Source organism: Staurois parvus, unplaced genomic scaffold (genome assembly GCF_062004578.1).
Source record: "Staurois parvus isolate SC_StPar_1 unplaced genomic scaffold, SC_StPar_1.0 ptg000903l, whole genome shotgun sequence".
Taxonomy (NCBI): domain Eukaryota; kingdom Metazoa; phylum Chordata; class Amphibia; order Anura; family Ranidae; genus Staurois; species Staurois parvus.
The window spans coordinates 2,510,915-2,533,333 of NW_028318699.1; the positions used below are offsets into that span (position 1 = coordinate 2,510,915).

General features: G+C 42.0%; 1 protein-coding gene across 2 annotated transcripts in view; it reads left to right on the plus strand.

The window, feature by feature from the left end:
• EIF2AK3 (eukaryotic translation initiation factor 2 alpha kinase 3) overlaps positions 1–21,595 on the plus strand; it is an 82,938-nt gene extending 61,343 nt beyond the window's left edge. Inside the window, exons 16-18 of one of the 2 annotated variants that reach the window (XM_089656414.1) lie at positions 1,831–1,932; positions 11,099–11,161; positions 14,194–21,595. In XM_089656414.1, coding sequence (XP_089512540.1) covers positions 1,831–1,932; positions 11,099–11,161; positions 14,194–14,370 — 342 coding nt within the window. In that variant the 3' untranslated portion in view covers positions 14,371–21,595. The remainder of the gene's footprint in view (positions 1–1,830; positions 1,933–11,098; positions 11,162–14,193) is intronic. The other variant, XM_089656415.1, reaches the window with a different exon arrangement.
• The last annotated feature ends 824 nt before the right edge of the window (positions 21,596–22,419 follow it).

A 22,419-nucleotide genomic window follows, 5' to 3' on the forward strand; every position in this document is an offset into this window, starting at 1 on the left:
GAGTCACCAAGAGATTGTTAACTGTGGTGGGATGCACTGAGTGCTGCTGCTATAAATGTTTGGGGCACTGAATAGGTATCTATGGTAAAGCCTATCAGCAGCTAGTTCATCTCCACACAGATGGGTATCCAGTAAGGTCACAGCCTTCAGCATTCCCTTTTCTTAAAGTGGTTGTGAGCCTTGTACACACAATGAGAATATTGAATGAATGATATCATTTTATTTTTTATTTTTCTGCATTTCAAAAACTAATGGGTTACGAAATTCGTAAGATAGAATAAAAACTTCCCACAATAATGTAATGTAATTTATTCTTTTGTTTCTGAGCATGCATGGTCTTACTCGCTCATTTTTTACAGACGAATATTGTGCTGATTAAACGAAAATCATTTGTTCTGTTATTGTACGAGAAAAATGTTCATGTTTGTCCTTTTGGATAATTTCACATAAACTGCCTTCATTGTCTCGAAAGCTGTGTAATAACGATCAAAATATCGGACGATCGCTCCGAAAGTGGTATTTTCCGCCCGATTTTCTTATTTTGTGTACTAGGCTTTACATACACCCAGTGAAGTGATTGACTTCAGCTGATACAGAGATTAAACAAATCCTCCTACATGAGTTGTACCTTTTTTTTTTATTTTTTTTTTTTTTTATCTGCATCCCTCTTTGCCTTTACCGCTTCTGAAAACACTCATTTTACACAGCAATTCCAAGCTGTAACAAGCAGGGTTAGGGAATCTGACCTCACACACTACCCAGCGGGGAGCGGAGTGTAATAGCAGACCTAAGTGGAGGGAAAAGAAACAACCCCAGAGACACACACACACCTACCTCGGGTCGTCTGTCGCCCTCTGTGTGCTCAAAAGGGGATGGAGTCATCCCCCAGGATTTTGTGGGTTTGGCATAACTTGCTAAAAGTTACTCATGCAGAGAGACAAGATAGTAGTTTGAAATCACATGAAGTGCTGTGAAATGAGGCAGATACACACTATAGAGGGGTATGCTTCATTTTTAATTTCAGAGGTTTACAATCACTATAATGAGCTGAGACCTAGAACGCCCTGAACAGCCCACTTCTCTATTAATTATTATTGTATTTATTACAGATTAGATATTTATTACAGTCTTTTACATATTGTGCATTCACAGCAGCCCCTGCCCTTATGATCTTAAAATCTGCGGTCCCAATCTCACATGCATTCATACTCACACACACACTAGGAGCCAACTAACTTTACCAATATATCTTTGGAATTTGGAAAGAAAACGGGAAACCAAAGCAAGCACAGGGAGAATGTAAACTCCATGCAGGTAGTTTCCTGGTTGGGATTTGAACTGAGGACTCCAGTGCTTTTAAGGAAGGAATGCTAAACACTGAGCCACTGTGCTGCCCCAAAATGGAAAGTTCCTGGATATTCTTTTCTGAAATTTGCTTTAGTGTTGGCATTTTGATATAAAGTCTCAGTGACATTTATAAAGCACATTAGCAACAAAATTAGTCACAAATCATACTTACTTTCCTTTAGTGCAGTTTTTGTTTTTGTGTATTTTTCAACCTCTGTGCTTTCAATCCTGGGCAACCAACTGAGACCGTTTTGCACACCATAGGGGAGGAGATAGATGTTTATGAAGATGTGGGAGAATTTCAACCAAAACCGTAGTCAAGACAAGGTTTTTATTCTGTCGCAGTGCTACATTAGAAATAGCAGAGGGAGGAATTTATGAATTGAGCTGCAGTATTATAATGCATTTCTCATAAGCTTTCTTCTGTAATGTTGCGTTGCTGTTAAACAGAACTGATACATGTCCTCCTCTGTTTCTTTGTAGATATATGGCCAAAGTTACTCCCACAAAGTGGACATCTTCTCTCTGGGCTTGATTTTATTTGAGCTGCTATATCCGTTCAGTACCAGTATGGAGAGAGTACAAGTAAGTACCTGATGATGCATTAAATGTATACTGGATTGTTCCAGGGTTACCAACTTTCTGAGCTATTGATAAATGTCCAGTCTACTCTCAGCAGTTTTATTTCTAGTAGCAGCTGGTGAGTTGAATCATAGTGAGCATGCATTTGCATATCCTAAGGACTCAATTCGGGAGATTTCCTCCTTTTGCTATTGGCCAGGGCCAAAATCACATGAAAATGAAAGGAATGTGACTTAAAACACAACACAAGGAAAATAAAAAATCCTCCCTTGCAGTGGTGCTACGCCCACACTGCAAGGGTTAAATGCTCATTTCTGTCTTACAGGGGTCTCCAAAATATGGCCCTCCAGCTGTTGAATTACTACAACTCCCATCATGCCTCTGGGAGTCTTGCCTGTGGCTGTCAGAGCTCTTTCAAGATCTCATGGGACTTGCAGTTCCTCAACACCTGGAGGGCCATAGTTTGGAGACCCCTGGTCTAGAAGACTGGGAAAGCAGTTTTACTTTTTCTTGCGCCCCTATTTTTCATTGGTGGACTGTTCCTAGCCTCCAGTGCAGTTCTGTGGGCCCTGCATAGTCAAGGTGAAGTCAGAGGGCATCCAGTTGCTGGAGTTCAGGGAATAAGAGGCTGCATGGACCAGTCTTGCTGTGTGGAGGAGCCTGCAGGAGCAGAGGATCCAGTTAGTAAAACTGCTTAACCTGGTCCCCTAGGCATAAATGAACATTTTATCACTCACAATGTAGAGAACATCCCCACTGCAAAGATGATACATTTTTACTTTTCCAAGAGTTCACTTTTGAAAAAAACATAATAAATACACATTTTTTTTTTTGTGCATGTGTAAAAAAAAAAAAGTGCATTTATTTGTTGTAGGAACCTGTAAAGCATTGCGCCAGCGATTAGCAGTTCACTGATGCCATGCATGTCTCCTGCAGACCTCTCGGGTGTATCTGTTTGCTCGTATGCTCGTACTTCGCAAAAGCTGTCAGGACTTGTAGTTTCTCATTCACAGAATACTGGGAATGAGTGGTGCGGGTAGAGTCTGACACGGCTGGGTTTTTTTTTTTTTTTAAACTTTGACAGCTAGCGGAGGGGAGAAGATCCCCCGCTAGCTGTCAAAACAGGGGATTGGGGGGGTTCAATGGGTGGTCATTTTATAACATGTTATGCCCTGAATATGGTGTTAACATATTATGAAAGGTGAACTTATCCTTTTAATAGAGAACATTTTTTTTCTTTGAATCATAGTGTAACTCATTTTGTATATAGTGGGGGGATTTCCAGTGATAGTGGCCAGCACTTTATAGATTCCCTCTTCAGGTTTTTATTGACTGTATCATGTTGTGGATATTTCCTGAGCTTCCTATTTCCTTGACAGGTGATTACTCAGATTTCTTCCTCGACACTTTAAAAACTAGAAAGAATTTATTTACAGTTTCCATATGATAAGGAAAAATGACTATTACGTTTTACTAGTGATTAAATAACAAAGTGCTTATATGCTAATGTTGGGTCCTTTTATAAAACAGGTTTGCTTACTTGGGTGATATTGCAGAAATCGTACTAGAACAGTCTCTGCAATGTGTTAGAATATCCTTGAAAGGTCTTACACAGTCTGTATAACACTCTGCAGTGCTCTCGGTCAAAATGATGTGTTCAAAAATAACAGACATTAATGTCTCTCATAAGGCCCCATTCACATGGGGTGATGACATACGTGCCACATGCAGCGCTGTCTTTTCCTGGCATGGGAATGCACAAATGTGTGCATCCCTTTGCTGGTGTCCCATTGTTTTGTTTTGGGACATGGCGGTCTGATATCACATGCAGCTGCGAGTCCCTGAATGCACACAGGGTGAATTCAGGGACCTGCATCTGCATGTCATATTGGGACACAGCGGGAGTGTCCCAGTAGACAGCAGTGGGACACTGGAACAGGGATGCACACAACACTGCATCTCTGAATTGGAAAAAGACAGCTCTGTATGGAGCATAAATGTTATATATGAGACTTGCGCAAATTCTTAGAGAGGCCCATTCACATCTAGGCTGTTAGTATCGCGGGTAGAATCAGCGCAATTCTGCATGCGATTCCAAAACGCTTTGCAAAACTCAAAAATTGCACCATGCTTGTTCAGGTGCCATTCATTTTTCATAGCACCTAAATGCAAGTGTGATTCTGTAGTGATAAATCATACTGTATCATGTGAAGCTTGTCACTCAAAAACTAGCAGGAGGTTCTTTTTGCAACAAATAAAAAGTCAAAAAATGTGGCGCTACTCATAAAGCTTAAAGTAAAAAAATGCTACTCAAAAAACCTCTAAACATATATAACACATACAATGCACCCCGTGAGATGAATATAAATATAATAATCAAGTGGTCATAGTGATCACAAAATATATCTTAAAGCTAATACCATAATAAAACATAGTGTATAAACGCAGTGTATTAGCAATCTTGTGAAAAATTCTTACACATGAAAACAGTTTGAAAGTAAATAATTGCAAATATAGTGCAAAAAATGTCACACTAAGGCGCAAACAAAAATAAATAAAATGTGTAGAAAAATGTCCAATGGGTGGGTGACACCACTACTGCAATTGAAAGCACACGTGATCATAAAGTGACTCCAGGTGCAGAAACTCCAACACACGGCTAGATTAGCCTCTCACCTCCAGGCTTCGACCCGTGAAGGTCAAAGCGTAAAGTGGGATCAAATCCTCCGATCCTCTCAGCATCTACTGATATCCACTGATCCACTTTCCCCATCCATAGATCTCCTTCTCTAGGGGTCGATTAATCAAGCAGAGGCTCCTCGGCTACTTATGGCGGGCAAATCCCCTGCGGCTCCTGACTGACAGCCTGGACTGGTGACGTAATGCGCAATGCGGTTTCAGGCTTTCTTTTTTTTTAAAGCCACATTTGCCATGTGATCCTGTTGTGCAACAATCGTAGCAGAATCACATTGCGTTTGGGGTGCCAGTGAAGGATAATGGCACCTAAACATGAGCTGCTCGTTGTGCTGTGATTGCCAAGCGATTTGGAATCTCAGGCAGAATTGTGATTCCGCATGTGATTCCAAACCACAAAGTGTGAATGGAGCTTTAGGGACGTCCTACATGGCAGCTTTCTTAAAAGCCTGCGTTTCTGAAAACACTAGATTTTGGCACAGTCAATTCTTTCTCACCTCCATGGCCATACTAATCTTTTCTTTTGTAGCTCTTCGTTTAAATAAACTTTCAAAAACTTAAGCAGAGGTTGTTCTTCCTTTTTTTTTTTTTTTTTTTCCTTATCACATAGCTGTTTGCCAAGCATGGATAGATGGCAATGTCTAGAATTGATTTACAACCTGCATGCATCCACATACAGTAATATCCCTGGGGATCCTTCTTTCTGTATGGCATAAGAATGTAAATTTGTGTCCTGTCTTTCTACCATACTTTTGCTTCTAAGCAAAAAGTAGATTTGTAATCTCGCCTTGCACATGATTTCTTAAAATCTAAAGCGATGCTGAGTCTTTTCCTCTAGATGGTGATGTTTCCTTTCATGGAGCACAGATCTGTGCTAATGATCCGCATTCACGAGCCCCACACATGTACACACACACAGACGTGTTATTATATTTGTCTTACCACAAAGATTGTGTAACAGTCACCTTTTGCAAAAGTAAATGTTTCCTTTTAATAATAATAATAATAATAATAATAATAATAATAATAAAAAAAGGTAGTGATGCTCATCATATTCTAGATTTCATTTTGCTCATTCCGTAAAAATAGAGGAAATTGATACTTTGCCTTTTTTTTTTTTTTTTTGTGGGGGGACGGGTGTTTTGTGGGAAATCTCAATTCTTTGATTATTTATACAGTTGATACAGTTGCTCAGAGCAGTAGTTTCTGCTCATTTCCACCTTGTTTTGAAATAGGTGAAAAAAATCCTGCAAGATAGGTTTTGCCAGTATACTTCTTCCTTATAATTTTTAGGGCTCATTCACACCATGGTGCAGAGACGTCGATTTTGTTGTGCTCTTGCAGAATGCGTGCAAAAAAAGCCTAATTGTGCCCTAGTCACACCACTAGTGTCATGTGCAGATTTTCTTTCTGTGCAGGAATCTGCAATGTGTGTAAAACACATTGAAGCGCGCATGAAAACTGATGTCTGTGCAAGTGGAATCTGCACATCAGTTTTTCTGCATGTACGGTGTGAATGAGGCCTTAAGGTTTCTGTTGAAAATTTACAACACCATAACCACTTGAAGACACTGCCTTTTTTGACACGTAAACAAAATCATCATTTTTTTGCCAGAAAATTACTTAGAAACTTACAAACATTATATATTTTTTAAAGCAAAATGGTGAGTGTTGCAGTTTTTTATGTCATACGGTATTTGTGCAGCAGTTTTTCAAATGCAATTTAAAATTTTTTTTTTTTTTTTATGCACAAAAACCCAATACCCAATTGTTTGGTTGCAAATAAATGATGATGTTACACTACGTAAAAAGATTCCAAACGTGATGTTTTAACATTGCGCACGCCCGTGCAATATGGCCAAACTACGTCAGTTTTATTATCTGTTGGAGATGCTTTTAAAACCTTTAAAGTTTACCACTTTAGATTTACACAGGAGGTTTGGTGCTAGAAATACAACACGATCTGATGTTCGTGTTGATACCTCAAATGTGTGGTACGATTTGCTGTTTACTTATATAAATAATAAAAAAATATAACTATTCTAATTATCCCCTGTGATAACAATAGGCAGTGACAGATACTCTTTACTGAGAAATATGGGGTCTTTTAGATCCCTGATCTCTCATGTGTCTTTCACAGCATCTGATCACACAAAGATCGGTGTGGTCAGATGCTTTCCCAATTTAAAAATGTCGCTGTTTACAGCTGGCAAAACCGGAAGTGATGAATGTTCGTCGCTTCCCGTTTCTGAGACCATAAAGATGACTGGAGCCGTTCCAGTGTCTGATCAGCTCTTTGGTCAGCTGGCAGAAGCACCAGCTAGACTCTGCAGTCTACTGGTTGGAGAGAGCGAGACATGTCCCTTCCTGCTGCTTGTAAAAGCAGTTCAGCAGGTATTTAGCAACTAGAATTGCTTTTGCAAGAAAGTTGACCACTGGCTTTAAAAAGTACCGGGATGATGCCTGGGGGCATCACCCTAGTATAATCACTCTAAGTCCAGAGACGTACTGGTATGTCGCTGGCCATCAGGTGGTTAAATCGCACATCTGGGAAACTAGAGAAGTGGCTTTGTTAGGAAGTGACCACTAACTCTGGTGATCTTTATGAATCTGCCCTTTAGTGTTACTTCTATTTTGACTGTAATGTAATGTTTTATCCTCTGTAGGTTTCTACATTTGCTGGGAAAGCTAATTACTGGCAGGGGCGGACTGACAACTCATGGGGCCCCCGGGCAATAGGGGATCATGGGGCCCCTGTGTCCTTGCCCAAACTCAAAAAAAGCTATGAAAAAGGTACCAGGGGCATCTCATGGGGCCCCCTGCTGACCCCGGGCCCTTGGGCAGTGCCCGAGTTTCCAAATGGCCAGTCCTCCCCTGCTTACTGGTGATATATAAAATGTAATCCATAGCTTTATTAATTAATGTGCGATGCAGTTAAAAAGAATCAGAGTGCTTTCCTGCGTCTCCAACAAAGCAGAGTATTTGCTGTATGTACAACAGAATATCGTTGTAATCAAGCTGTAGACTTTGAGAAAATGTAGTAGTAATAATAATAATATTATTTATTAGAATAGTGAGGTAAAAAGTCAGCATTCAACCAAGTGGCTTTTAAAGCTGAATAGCCCAGTTGCCATAATGTCACACAGTAGGCACATGGTTAGCTGGAGTACATAACCAGGGACAAATTTGGTATTAAGCCATAAGGGCTGTGGCCTTGGGTGCTATTGGGCTGCACCGATTACAGTTAATATTGTTTTAGTGTTGGGCACTACTCAAGTGGGCATCATGGTAAGGCACATGAAATGAATTCCTCTCCTGCAGCTGCACGCAGACAACCACTTTATACGAATGCCTACCAGAGAGTATGAAGAAAAACTGTCCCCTGTCACTGGGCCCATCACAGGAAGGAATGGAAAATTCACTGATCACCCTGCACTAGTTTTGTAAAGAACATTCATTTCTCTTTTAAAGATTTTAGGGTGTTTTGCATGCGGATGGGGTCATTGAAAACGTGCAATTGGGTAGCATTTTTTAGCACCCCACCACCCCTTAAGCTGTGATGGCAGAGAATGGGGGTGTTCACATGCTGTGATTGCGATGCTTTGTGCCTGCGGCAAAAAACTGATCGACATGTTGTGGGTGGCAAGCAGTGCACGCACTTGTGGCATGTTTGTTCAACAAAAATGGGATTAAAACAGGCACTGAACAGGTGTCGCATAATGTTCAGATCACCTTTTAGAGGAGTGTCAGGACTTTTAGGCTAGGTTTAGACGTGTGTAAACCTGATTAATCCACATCCAACTGTTCTGGTAAAGCTCAACCATAAAATGAGTAAGCCTTGCCCATCTTGATAACCGCTGACCTGATCCCTTCCTTTCTGTAACTCCTCCCTTCCTTTCTGTACCTCCTCCCTTCCTTTCTGTACCTCCTCCCTTCCTTTCTGTACCTCGCCCCTTCCTCCCTTCCTTTCTGTACCTCGTCCCTTCCTTCCTCCCTTCCTTTCTGTACCTCGTCCCTTCCTTCCTTCCTTCCTTTCTGTACCTCGTCCCTTCCTTCCTTCCTTTCTGTACCTCGTCCCTTCCTTCCTTCCTTTCTGTACCTCGTCCCTTCCTTCCTTCCTTTCTGTACCTCGTCCCTTCCTTCCTTCCTTCCTTCCTTCCTTTCTGTACCTCGTCCCTTCCTCCCTTCCTTTCTGTACCTCGCCCCTTCCTCCCTTCCTTTCTGTACCTCGCCCCTTCCTCCCTTCCTTTCTGTACCTCGCCCCTTCCTCCCTTCCTTTCTGTACCTCGTCCCTTCCTCCCTTCCTTTCTGTACCTCGTCCCTTCCTCCCTTCCTTTCTGTACCTCGTCCCTTCCTCCCTTCCTTTCTGTACCTCGTCCCTTCCTCCCTTCCTTTCTGTACCTCGTCCCTTCCTCCCTTCCTCCCTTCCTTTCTGTACCTCGTCCCTTCCTTCCTTCCTTTCTGTACCTTGTCCCTTCCTTCCTTCCTTTCTGTACCTCGTCCCTTCCTTCCTTCCTTTCTGTACCTCGTCCCTTCCTTCCTTCCTTTCTGTACCTCGTCCCTTCCTTCCTTCCTTTCTGTACCTCGTCCCTTCCTTCCTTCCTTCCTTCCTTTCTGTACCTCGTCCCTTCCTTCCTTCCTTCCTTTCTGTACCTCGTCCCTTCCTTCCTTCCTTCCTTTCTGTACCTCGTCCCTTCCTTCCTTCCTTTCTGTACCTCGTCCCTTCCTTCCTTCCTTCCTTTCTGTACCTCGTCCCTTCCTTCCTTCCTTCCTTCCTGTACCTCGTCCCTTCCTTCCTTCCTGTACCTCGTCCCTTCCTTCCTTCCTTCCTTCCTTCCTTTCTGTACCTCGTCCCTTCCTTCCTTCCTTCCTTTCTGTACCTCGTCCCTTCCTTCCTTCCTTCCTTTCTGTACCTCGTCCCTTCCTTCCTCCCTTCCTTTCTGTACCTCGTCCCTTCCTTCCTCCCTTCCTTTCTGTACCTCGTCCCTTCCTTCCTCCCTTCCTTTCTGTACCTCGTCCCTTCCTTCCTCCCTTCCTTTCTGTACCTCGTCCCTTCCTTCCTCCCTTCCTTTCTGTACCTCGTCCCTTCCTTCCTCCCTTCCTTTCTGTACCTCGTCCCTTCCTTCTTTCCTTTCTGTACCTCGTCCCTTCCTTCCTTCCTTCCTTCCTTTCTGTACCTCGTCCCTTCCTTCCTTCCTTCCTTCCTTTCTGTACCTCGTCCCTTCCTTCCTTCCTTCCTTCCTTTCTGTACCTCGTCCCTTCCTTCCTTCCTTCCTTCCTTTCTGTACCTCGTCCCTTCCTTCCTTCCTTCCTTTCTGTACCTCGTCCCTTCCTTCCTTCCTTCCTTCCTTCCTTTCTGTACCTCGTCCCTTCCTTCCTTCCTTCCTTCCTTTCTGTACCTCGTCCCTTCCTTCCTTCCTTCCTTCCTTTCTGTACCTCGTCCCTTCCTTCCTTCCTTCCTTCCTTTCTGTACCTCGTCCCTTCCTTCCTTCCTTCCTTCCTTTCTGTACCTCGTCCCTTCCTTCCTCCCTTCCTTTCTGTACCTCGTCCCTTCCTTCCTCCCTTCCTTTCTGTACCTCGTCCCTTCCTTCCTCCCTTCCTTTCTGTACCTCGTCCCTTCCTTCCTCCCTTCCTTTCTGTACCTCGTCCCTTCCTTCCTCCCTTCCTTTCTGTACCTCGTCCCTTCCTTCCTCCCTTCCTTTCTGTACCTCGTCCCTTCCTTCCTCCCTTCCTTTCTGTACCTCGTCCCTTCCTTCCTCCCTTCCTTTCTGTACCTCGTCCCTTCCTTCCTTCCTTTCTGTACCTCGTCCCTTCCTTCCTTCCTTCCTTCCTTTCTGTACCTCGTCCCTTCCTTCCTTCCTTCCTTCCTTTCTGTACCTCGTCCCTTCCTTCCTTCCTTCCTTCCTTTCTGTACCTCGTCCCTTCCTTCCTTCCTTCCTTTCTGTACCTCGTCCCTTCCTTCCTTCCTTCCTTCCTTCCTTCCTTCCTTCCTTTCTGTACCTCGTCCCTTCCTTCCTTCCTTCCTTTCTGTACCTCGTCCCTTCCTTTATCTCCTGTAAATTCTTTATATGGCACAGCTTGGTTAGCACAACAGTAGACTACTGTTTGCAAAAATCACTATACTTGCCTGTTCTGCATCCATTCCCTTCCATCCAACGGCGGCTGCTGTGTTCAGGAGAATACCAATATCAACTGTGAACTGCCTGGGAAGTGCCATTACCCATAGAGTTACTATGGGGTTTATGTTGTCGTCTGCCTCTTCTTCACACTCGCACACACTGAAGACAGCCGATTCTGCTTTAAAGGGCTAGATAGATTAGGCTTCAAATGTGACTGAGAGTAGGTTTGGCGTTAGGTTTTGACTTTACTTCCTCTTTAATGGACAAGGAAATTACAAGAAGCATACTTTGTTAGCATTTACCAGGAAAGATCAGTCTAAAGTGTTTTTTTTTTTTTTTTTTTCTTCTGTTGATAGATATTAACAGACATCCGTGATTTGAAGTTTCCTGTCTTGTTTACACAGAAATACCCGCAAGAGGTAAGCAGAGCACCTAAAGTGTGTAGGCAAGTGGTGGTCAGAATGTTTCTTCTTAAACGAACTGTATTGTTGGTTTTGTAATTTAGTTTTCTTTTAGTATGGTTAGGACAAATTTCAGTTACATGTAAATATGAAATGTTGCATGTGATTATTATGACGTTTTCTATTCAGCAGGTGAAGCTTTAGGAACCTTTTCACATATTTCCTGCAACTCCTTATAAAAGAGCCATTTTACAGAGCTCAATAGCTCAAGCTGAAATAAACACATACAAGGGAATGGGTGACTTCTCAATCAGAGCAGTCTCTGTTTCAGTGAGTCTGAAGGAAGTCAATTATGATTTTTTTTTTTTTCTTTAATTTCCATTCATTATTTGGCAATCCTTTGGCATGTATTAAGATCTTGAAGACCAGGCCTGTTCTGATACTGTTTACATTTAAAAAATAGTATTTTTTTTTTTTTTGCTAGAAAAGTACTTAGAACTCCCAAGGTGTGTGTGTGCGTGCGTGCGTGCGTGCGTGCATCCGTCCGTCCGTCCCCAGTTTTTGGTAAAATATAAAGATATCACACCGAGTAAATGGATACCTAACATGTCACACTTTAAAACTGTGCACACTTATGGAATGGCATCAAACTACAGTACATTAAGTTTAAACTGGTAACCAGTAAAGCCTTTTAACCCTTTGAGGACCAAGGGACGTATTTGTCCCATGTTTTTAATTGCGTGTATCATCTGATTAAGAACTTAAGAACTAAAATTTTGACTCAAACCAAAAAAAAAAAAAAGTTTTATCAACAAACAACAAATGGATTTAGCTTTTTGCCAATTATTTCATGAAATGGCTTAGTTACAGCAACTGAAGTGTACGAACTTTAAAAACAAAAAAATTGATTCTTTTGGCGTTCCAAAATCTTACGGTCCTCAAAGGGTTAAACGAGGCCTGGTGCTAGAATTATTGCTTTTGCTCTGACATTCACAATGATACTTCACATGTGTGGTGCGATTGCTGTTTATGTACTAGCACGCGTGTTTGCCTTTGTGTGCAAGCACGGTGGTATGTGGGCTTGTTAAGAATTTTTTTTTTTTCATTATTTTATTTATTTATTTTTTATTAATTTTTACACTGTCGGTTTAATTTTTTTTTTTATCACTTTTATTGCTATCACAAGGAATGTGTAAACATCCCTTGTGATAGCACTAAGTAGTGACAGGTGCTTTTTTTCTGAGACATTTGGGGGTTTATTTACTAAAGCTGGAGAGTCCAAAATCAGACTCCCTTCTGCATAGAAACCAATCAGCTTCTAACCTCAGCTTGTTCAATGAAGCTTTGGCAATGAAACCTGGAAGCTGATTGGTTTCTATGCAGAAGGGAGTCTGATTTTGGACTCTCCAGCTTTAGTAAATAAACCCCTTGGGGTCTGTTAGATCCCAGATGTCTCCTCTGCCCTTAAAAGCCTCAGATCAGACCAAGTTCTGACTGATCCAATGCTTGTACAAGCCAGTAATGGCTTGTAAACAAAAGGCCAAAACCTGGAAGTGACAAAATACTAGTTCCTTCCGGTTTCCCATACCATAGAAATGATTGGTCCCCAGAGGCTAATTAGCCGCTAAGATTGCTTTTACATGAAAACAGATCGCTGGCTAAAAAAAAAAATAATTGAATAATGCCTGTAGCTGCAGGCATCCTCTCAGTATAACCACTTCGACCCGGTGATGTACATGCACATTACCGGGTCTTCAAGTGGTTAATTATTTTAAAAAACATATAAGGTAATGACGGGTGCAAGGTGGTTCTCTCGTTCTGGGAGGACGTCATATGATGTCCTCTCACTCTAACCACATGTGCGTGCCCTCGCAGCGCAGCGATCGGTGGTGCGCTGTGTCCCTGGGACACAGCGGATCACCGGAAAGAGCCGATGATGTCAGCTCTGTCATGTGATCAGCTGTGTCCAATCACAGCTGATCACATGTAAATAAGGAAATGCCGGTTATCAGCATTCCTCTCCTCATGAGCTGTCACACTGACAGCTCATGAGGAGAGGAGAGCCGGTAATCAGCATTATTCAGAGGGGACATGTACACTGATCATCAGGGCACTGATAATCAGTGTGCCCTGATGATCAGTGTAGCCCCATCAATGCCACCTGTCAACGCCTACCAGTGCACATCAGTGCCTATCTGAGCTGCCTATCAGTGCCGCCTATCTGTGCCATATGATTGCTGCCTTTCAGTGCCCATCAGTGATGCCTGTCAATGCCACCTATCAGCACCTATCAATGCAGCCTATTAGTGCCCATCACAGCAGCCTCATTACTGCACATCAGTGAAGGAGAAATATCACTTATATACAAAATATTATAACAGAAACTAAGAAAAAAAGTTTTGTTTTTTCAAAATTTTCAGTTGTTTTTGGATTGTTTAGCAAAAAATAAAAAACTCAGAGGTGATTAAATACCACCAAAAGAAAGATCTATGTCTCAAAAAAATTATAAATATTTTATATGGGTACAGTGTTGCAAGACTGCGCAATTGTCATTCAAAGTGTGACAGCACTGAAAGGTGAAAATTTCCTGGCAGGAAGGGGGTATAAGAGCCCTGTAGGCTAATGCTTAAAATTGGGGGGGGGGGAGAAACAGAGGTGATACTTAACTTCAGAAAGGATGCATAAAATTAGGACAGTGTACATCTATCCCAAAATGTTCCCTGTGCATCTTCTCCTTTTATTCTTTATATTGTATATTCGAGGAATAAAGAAGTGGCCGAGATGATTGTAAAATGCAAATAAACTTTTATTACAACGCCTTTGTACTGGTGTCTCCATTCCACATGTATGAACTGTTCATCATCCAGACATACTTGAGTGACTTGGGAGAAATCTCCCTGTATTGTTTTGTTTTTGAATGTTTACATGCAGTTGGATGTAATGACCATATCATTGTATATAGTTGGATGTAATGACCATATCATTGTATATAGTTGGATGTAATGACCATATCATTGTATATAGTCTAAGTGTCTTTCTTCTCCTCACAGCAAAACATGGTCCGGCATATGCTCTCCCACAACCCCAGTGAGAGACCCGAGGCTGAGGAAATAATAGAAAACCCTTTGTTTGAGAGCATAGAACTTCCTGGCAAACTGACTCTTAGACAGAGATCCCGAACGCTGAGCACCTCAGGCCTGAAGAGTCTGAAGCATTCCGTCAAGTGATCACTACCCGTATACATTCCGTGTTACAACTGATTGTGTCCGACAAGAATGACTGCCAACCAGACTGTACGAGTCTGTTATGAGGTCGTGACCAATTTCGACAAGAGAAACACTTTTCACAACTTCTGCATTTCATTACCAAAAATATCTGAATTTTAAAAGTTTAAACAGAGGTCCAGTTGGTGGACATGGCTTGAAGACTTGTGGATTGCAAGGACCTGTTGACACTATGACGTTGTGGATTTAAAAGTCAACTTTGATGATTGTCTTGAAGACTTTGCACAATTATTGTTCATGTTTACCCTGTTTCGTGGATACTGGGCCTTATTAGCCAAAGTGTCAGAAGTGTCATTTGTTGCGTTAGCTGTAAACCTTTTTTTTTTTTCCCCACAGAGCAATAAGGGAGAAACTGGTTGCCTGAACTCCAGCTCTATTGTCTGTCTAGTGCAGTTGTAGAGGCTCCTCTGCTGTACTAAAATGGTTTCCTCTGATTTAAAGAGGAACTTGAACCCTCCTATCGCTTGCAGCCAAGGAAGCTGCCTTCTCAGCCTCTGTTTGATCTGCAACTGCCATGATGCTGCACATGTGATCAGTTGTTATGGTACTAGCCATTTTATGGTTTGACCAATAGGTTGAGAGCACAAGCAAATGTGACCGTTAGCATTCCCGGGAATGTAACTTTTTTTTTTTTTTAAACTGTTAAATTGATGGGATTAGTTTAGCTTTTAAAGCAGAACAATGCTCGCCTCAGCTACAGCAATGCGACATCCTTGAGCTCCCTGCCCGGCCGCTGCCATTTTTAGGCTGCCGGCTTCTGGGTATCGATTTCCGGCTGCAGTCATTGGCCCGGCAGGGATGAGGTCACTGCTGTGCATGCATGGCTCACTGCACAAGGGGGGGTAGGCAGATAAGTAGTTTTAATGCAGAAGAGACAAAGCATTCAGGCAGGCCTCTGTGATGGTTTCAGGAAGCTATGTACAGCACCCTGTTGGCCCTTCCTGGTGACCATAATCTGCCTGTGAAGCACAGAAACCTAGTGAGATAAAAATCTTTGTTTTCAATCAATGGCTGGCACCAAGAGTGGAGCAGGTATACCCACTGTACACCACTACTAAGCAGAAATTCTAAACCATAAATAGAAGCAAGCTTTTTTAAAACACTAACACATTATTATTATTAATTGCATCAGGCTGATCATTTAAAGGGAAAAAAAGTCTAAATTCACAATGACATATACTGTAGAACAGGGGTCTCCAAACTTCTTAAACAAAGGGCCAGTTTACTGTTCTTCAAGCGTTCAGGGGTGCCGGCCTGTGGCCAGTGGGAGTAGAAAATTTCCCCACATCAGTGGGTGGAATAGTGCCCCATCCATTGATTTTAACAGGAGGAATAGTGCCCCATCGACTGTGTCAGTGGGAGGAATAGTGCCCCTTTATTTGGTCTTAGTAGAAGAAATCATGCCCCTTTATTTGGTCTTAGTAGAAGAAATGGTGCCCCATTGATGGTGTCAGTGGGAGGAAGAGTGTTTCATTATTGGTGTCAGTGGGAGGAATAGTGCCCCTTCATTGGTCTTAGTAGAAGAAATCATGCCCCTTTATTTGGTCTTAGTAGAAGAAATGGTGCCCCATTGATGGTGTCAGTGGGAGGAATAGTGTCCCAAAGGCTGGATGGAGGCAAGCAAAAAGCCACAGTTTGGAGACCACTACTATAGAATCTCTGTGGGATCTCACAGGAATCATGAGTGCAAGTTGGGAGATTTTCAGGCAGTACTTCCTGTTGGCAGAAAAGGCCTGTCTAGAGGGAGAAATGACTTCTGGGTAAATGCCATTTTACATGGCAGACCAGTAAATAAATACCCCTCGGCCGTTGGGCTTACAGGGCATCCAAGGGCATTGCCTGAAGTCTCCTCATTTGAAGTTAATGCCAAGCAGTTCGAACTCCACTCACTTCCATTTTACTTTTGTGCTGACCAAAACAACCACTGATGAAACCTAGTAGGCCAAAAGGTCCTGTTCGCTGGTGGCTATTCGTAGTCAGCCAAAGATTTGGGGCACGTTGGGAATTGTAGTGTGGCATTCATTTGCATTCCTTTGCACACTTGCCTTATAACGATGACATTTACCCAGAAGACCTTTTTTGCTAATTATTTCTGAATGAAGTGATCAGTTTCTTCTTTGGACACTTTGATAAATAAGGCTGTTTTGTGTTTTCTAGAAGATATTCTCTAGATTTGTTAGTTGGTCTTTTTAAAACTATTTTTACAAAATGTAAAGCACAGCTTTTGTTATGTTGGTAGATGATGATGGGAATAATTAACGGTATGACAGAACAACTATTTTTCTAAATTTGGAGCTGATAAGCCCAGATCCGGAAAGGTTTTTGGTGAGTTCTTTAAAAGGAAATCTGTTCATTTTATGATAAAGGTGTCATGAGGCCCCTTACACTACTAGTGCGCCATGTTCCTGAGTACTGGAGGCCATTTCTTGGTGTTTGCTGGCCATTGTTGCTTTTCTTAAACATGAAACTTGTCAGCTAGTGACACACTGAGCCGTTGGTGTGGTTTTCATGGATGCAGAAAAAATTTAGAAAGGTATTGCTCATAGCAGTCAATCAAATGCTCCCTTTTTGCTGCTAGAAAACACTAGAAAGCTAATAATTGCAATCTAATTATTTCCAGTGGTATGGATATTGTGGATGGGACCTTAGTAAGGCAGATGTATGAAAGCGTAAAGAAATAGTCTATAAAATATCATATGATATTTTACACTGTGTTAGTCCTTTTTGCTAAGGCATCCAGTCGCAGTGAAAAGGTTACTGCTGAAATGTCCGGTAACTTTTCAGAAGCTAGCAAAGTTTGCATTCTCTTTCTTTTTAATGAAGATGTCATGATAGATTGGCCAAGAGTAGCAGCTGGAGTTCTTACCTCTTGTCAGTAGAAACTTCAGTTCACGCATCTGTCCTAATGTGCCTTTAGGGTCCTGTACCCAGTAACCATCATCAAGGCTAAGCTGGCCATGTTAGACTTAATACACATTTTTTTTAATGTTGATTCCCCCAGGGTTTCAAGTACATGTAGCACTTGGTCCCACTTTTGATCCATGGCCCTGATGCGCATTAAAGTGGTTGTAAACCTCAGACATGAAATAAGAACAAAGCATGTCCCTCCTATAGTGTGTCAATTAAGAGCACTAAGTGTCATTTCTGTCTACTGCTTCATTCCTCTGCTATCAGCATGAATAACTTCTGACACCAGGAGAAAAATGGTGACATGGGAGTGACCTCTAGCTGATTGACAGCCACTGCTTTTTACCTGTGTGTTTTGTGGAGGGTTGTGTCTTCCCTCCAATCAGCTCTCAGAAATCTCACTGAGCTCCGTAGAGTGTAACTTCAGTTCTCTGCCCCCTTTTTTTTCTGAACGCTCTGACAAGCGTATTAATTCAGCACTTTGTTTATCTGCAGTCTTCCCTGCATCCTTTCAAATACAACGTATGCTGGAGGATTTGTTTTTATCTCTGTGCATCACCTGACGATAGTCACTTCATTGGGTATATGTGAGGGTTTGCAACCATTTTAAAAGCACATTTTTTTTCTGTGTGTACTGATTGTAGCTGTGCCCCAGTTTATGGATGTTCCTATGAGGATGTTACACCGGGACTTTAGCTACTCTCTCAGTAAAAACGATTGCTTTGTGTGTGGTTATCGCATCACCACCATAAATGCAATGCTTTTACTGCATGGACAGAAAATGTATTATTGAGTCAAATATGATGAGATATTGGATTGTCAGAAACAAATGAGAATTAGGAATTTCTGCTGATGGATCTTTCAGCTTACTTACGGTAAGGATCATTTTTTTGGCAGGTTTAATATTTGGGGAGGAGGGGAGAGATGAGATGGGGACGTGTGTGTTTTTTTTGCAAAGAGGTATGCACTAAGAACTACTGGTGCCAATCTCATGACAGGGCAAGGTAACATACAGAACGATCATTGTGCGGTAGCTGATCATGCATTACTGTCTGTGAAGTACAGTAGCCCGTAAAAGTGGTCCATCTTCAGCCTGCCACTGCTGACTGTGTCAGAATAGTCCGTATAACTTCCTCCTTGGTGTTCTCTGTTGCCCAGTTGTGCCTTGGGGAAGTTATACCAATTATTCTGGCTTGGCTCATGGTGGTGGGGCTGTGTGATCAGCTGGCTGCTTGTAAAGATGTGCTGTACTGATGGTTTCAGAATTGTTTGTATAACATTTTGTAAAGCGCTGAGCAAACTGTTGGCGCTATATAAATCCTGTATAATAGTAATAATTTCGCCAAGGTGCTTCCAGGCAAATGAGGATTTTGAGGGGGAAGTTATACAAACTGTTTTGCCACTGTCAGTGCAGTGTATGTTTACAAGTAGCTGACTGATCACACAGCCCCAGCAGCACTGATAACTTTGTGTGGGATCTAATGTTCTATAACCCCTCTCTCTGCTTTGCCTTCGTTTTCAGTGAGCGCCTGCTTCCAGAGACTAGCACTGGTAATTAGACCCAAGTATGTGTTCATCTCCTAGTAAGCATCATGGTCAGACAGCGGTGGGAGGAGGGTGGCTTGCTGTTGACCTCGCTAGCGCATAAGCTACATCACAAATCATAATGGGACTCGGTGCTACATGCACTTAATCCGTTGAAGGATTCAACGTCCGTTTTTGAAATGCAGTGATGATACTCCGCTAATTAGTGTATGGTCACCTTATGCTTAGGAAAGTATTATGTTCAGAATCTGGTTGATGTCTGATGGGCAAAAATCAGATACTGAACTGTTGAGATGCTTTATTCGATGGTTTGACCACATTTATACATGAGAAGAGAACATTGTTAAATTGCAACTGCCCCGGGTAAAACGGTTCATGGACAAGATGCTGTACTTAACCCCTTGGCGCCGGTGCCTCCCAGCCCTTTAAGGGTTTCAGAAGGCAGGGTGGGGTTTAGGGTCATGTGACTGCCATGACACGCCATCACGATGGTCACATGATCGAGAAAGGTCCCGATCGAAAGAGGAGAGCGGGACCTTTGTGAGTACCAGACATGCGTACTGGGAGCATGCAGGGCGTGTGCTCTCAGCACATATGTTTTTCTTAATTGCACGCAAATGTGCGGCCGCTCCGCGTCAAGGCCCAGACGCCGGGAGGCTGCACATTTGCGTGCGGCCGGCGCCAAGTGGTTAAATGTGTATATGCTATTGTATAGTTTCTTTCTAAGGCCATGTTGGGTGGATTTGTCCAGTTTTTCTGTACATTATGGACTTTGCTGGTGTCTCGGTGCCCCATGGGTGGTCTCTTTTTGAGCATGGCACTTTCTGCATCCTTGTTGATGTCACTGGTTGAAAGTGATTCGGTAGGCAAAGTACTGATTAAGCACAATGGCTGCTCTGTTGCCTGAACACATCAGGCAAATGTACATTTTTTTTTTTTTGTATAATTTTAATATATTTTGGATTGTATAAATGCTGCTGTCATTTAATTTGTCATAGCTTTATAATTTTACAAAGCAACACAAAATTCTCACTAAACTACAGAAAATTCTGTGTTTTGTGTAGTAGACACGTTGATCTGTAATTACATTTCTGTTTAACTTCCTTGTGTGAACTAGACAGGGCCCATGTTACATGATGTCCTCTCTAAGGATTACCACCTAAAGGACAAGTTTCTGAGCCACCATTGCTGGCCTGTTTTTAAAGGTGTGGGCTCCAGCAGTCTCGCATCCTGATCCAGCTTTCACTGAGTCATGCTTGTTCCAGGTCTGAAGCTTACTCGCAAATGAGGATCAGGATGACCGCCATAGGTTGTTCCCTAGTTCTTGAAATGTAAGGTTGAGGTTGCTAAATGGTGACTGGTTTCTGGGGCAACACCTTTAAAGAAATTATTTCTTTCTGTTCCTTTCTCACATGTGCTGTAGACCAAGAGTTAGCGTGGTTGACAGTGCGCTCCCCCTTCCACCACCTGAGTCCAGTCACACTACTCTGGAGATAAATAATTGGTGACAACTGATTGACAGCGCTGATCTTGGCACAAGTCACTTGCCCAAGACCAGCATAACACCTGTAAAGGGGGCAAAAGCAGGTGAGCTTGGCCTGATCACCACAATAGGAATGCAGGGGTAGAGGGCATGCCAGGACCTGTTTCCCAGTGAAACATACGCAAGGGATTATCTGCAGCAATAGTTACACCCAGAAATTGGGCTTCTGACACGGGAAGAGCTGCCGGGCTGTAATGGAAGAAAAAAAACAAAGGATTTTTCTACTTTATCGTTCAGCATTTAAGCGTTCAGATATTTCATCATAAATCTATGTACCAGAATATAGTTTTTCATTGCTCATGAGAGAGCATTTCTTTAAACTGGCAAAATGTTTTACAAAGCATACTGAACTATGAACCATTTAGCAGAATGACCCTTTAAGTTGGTGGTAAATATTTTTTTTTTTTTTAGTATTTTATTTGAACTCCATGGTTAGTGTTGCAGCACCTAGGGGAACCTTTGCCTCCATTGGTCAGATATATACTGTACCTGGGCACCTTCCAGTTTAGCTTTGCACAGAATACGTGATTGGGTTATTGCCTTATCTGCAATCAAGCTGAATTGATCTGCATGAATTGTGTAAATTGCACTAGGACACTTACTGCAGTCTGTAAAATTTACAGCACACTTGTAAAATGTTGAATGTTTTGTATATTTGTGAACTGTTTGTTTTAAATTTTTTTGTTACTTGTATTATTTTTCTTAATATGTTACAAGCTTTGTACCAATGAAAGAGGGCTGGCAAGACACAGCTATGAAAGAATTACATGGCTCAACAGGGCCTCTTGTGAGCTTGCAGACCCTGACCTACTGGCTTGTGAATCATTGAAGGAGATGACACGTTCTTATTTTATGTATATACATTTTATTTATGAAGCAAGGTCAATCCATTGGGTTGGTGCTGCACAGAGCATTATTGCAAAATGAGAACGGCAAAGCGCATTCATTTTGTGACTTTTTTCAAGTCTTATTGATTAATAAAAAAAAAAAAAAAAAAAGTTGGTCTCCTTATTGAGAGATGAGTTCGCTCACAAACAACACTGCAGAAGTGCAACAACTATCATATTGTAATGTGCTATATAAACCACTTGAGCTCCAGAGGTTGTACTCCCCTTCCTGACCAGACCGTTGTTTGCAATATGGCGCTGCGTTATGGACACTTGCGTGGTCGTGCAGCGCAGTACATAAATTAAATTTACATCCTTTTTTTTTTTTTTTTCCCCCCACAAATAGAACTTTCATTAGGTGGTATTTGAGCACCTGTGCCTTTTTTTTTATTTTTTTGTGCTACAAAGACCGACAATTTTGAAAAAAAAAAAAATATATTTTTTTACTTTTTGCTATAAAACATCCAGTAAAAAAATAAAAAAAAAAAATAAAATTTCTTCATAAATGTAGGCCATGCTAAATGTCTTTGCTAAACAAAATAAAAATCCCAATACATGTAAATGAATTGGTTTACATGAAAGTTATAGTGTCTACAAATGCTGGTATAATGTATATACTGGAATTTAATTTTTTTTTTTATACTAGTAATGGTGGCGATCAGCGACTTATAGCGGGGCTTCGGTGGGCATTCTGACACTGGGTGGGAACTGACTGCCACTGGCATCCCAATGTCACTAATACAGTGATTAGTGCTAATAAAAAGCACTGACACTGTACTAATGACACTGGGCAGGAAGGGGTTAACATCTGTGACAATCAAAGGGTTAACTATGTGCTGTTTTACATAATGTGCTGGGTGTGTTTTACTAGGAAGACATGCTGCATGTTCTTGCTGGCAGGAGAGAGACCTGTGTTGTCTACACACAGGTCTCTCTCCTGTCAACTTTGCTCCGTGATCGCCGGGTGCCGGCAAGACCCAGTGATTGATATCCCTAGCCACCAACGGTGGCGCGGGTAGGGCGGCGTACGCACCCCGTACCTGGAAATGCAAATCACGTATATATACAGGATTTTGTGCAGCCCTGGGTTCTACTATAGGACAGCAGGAA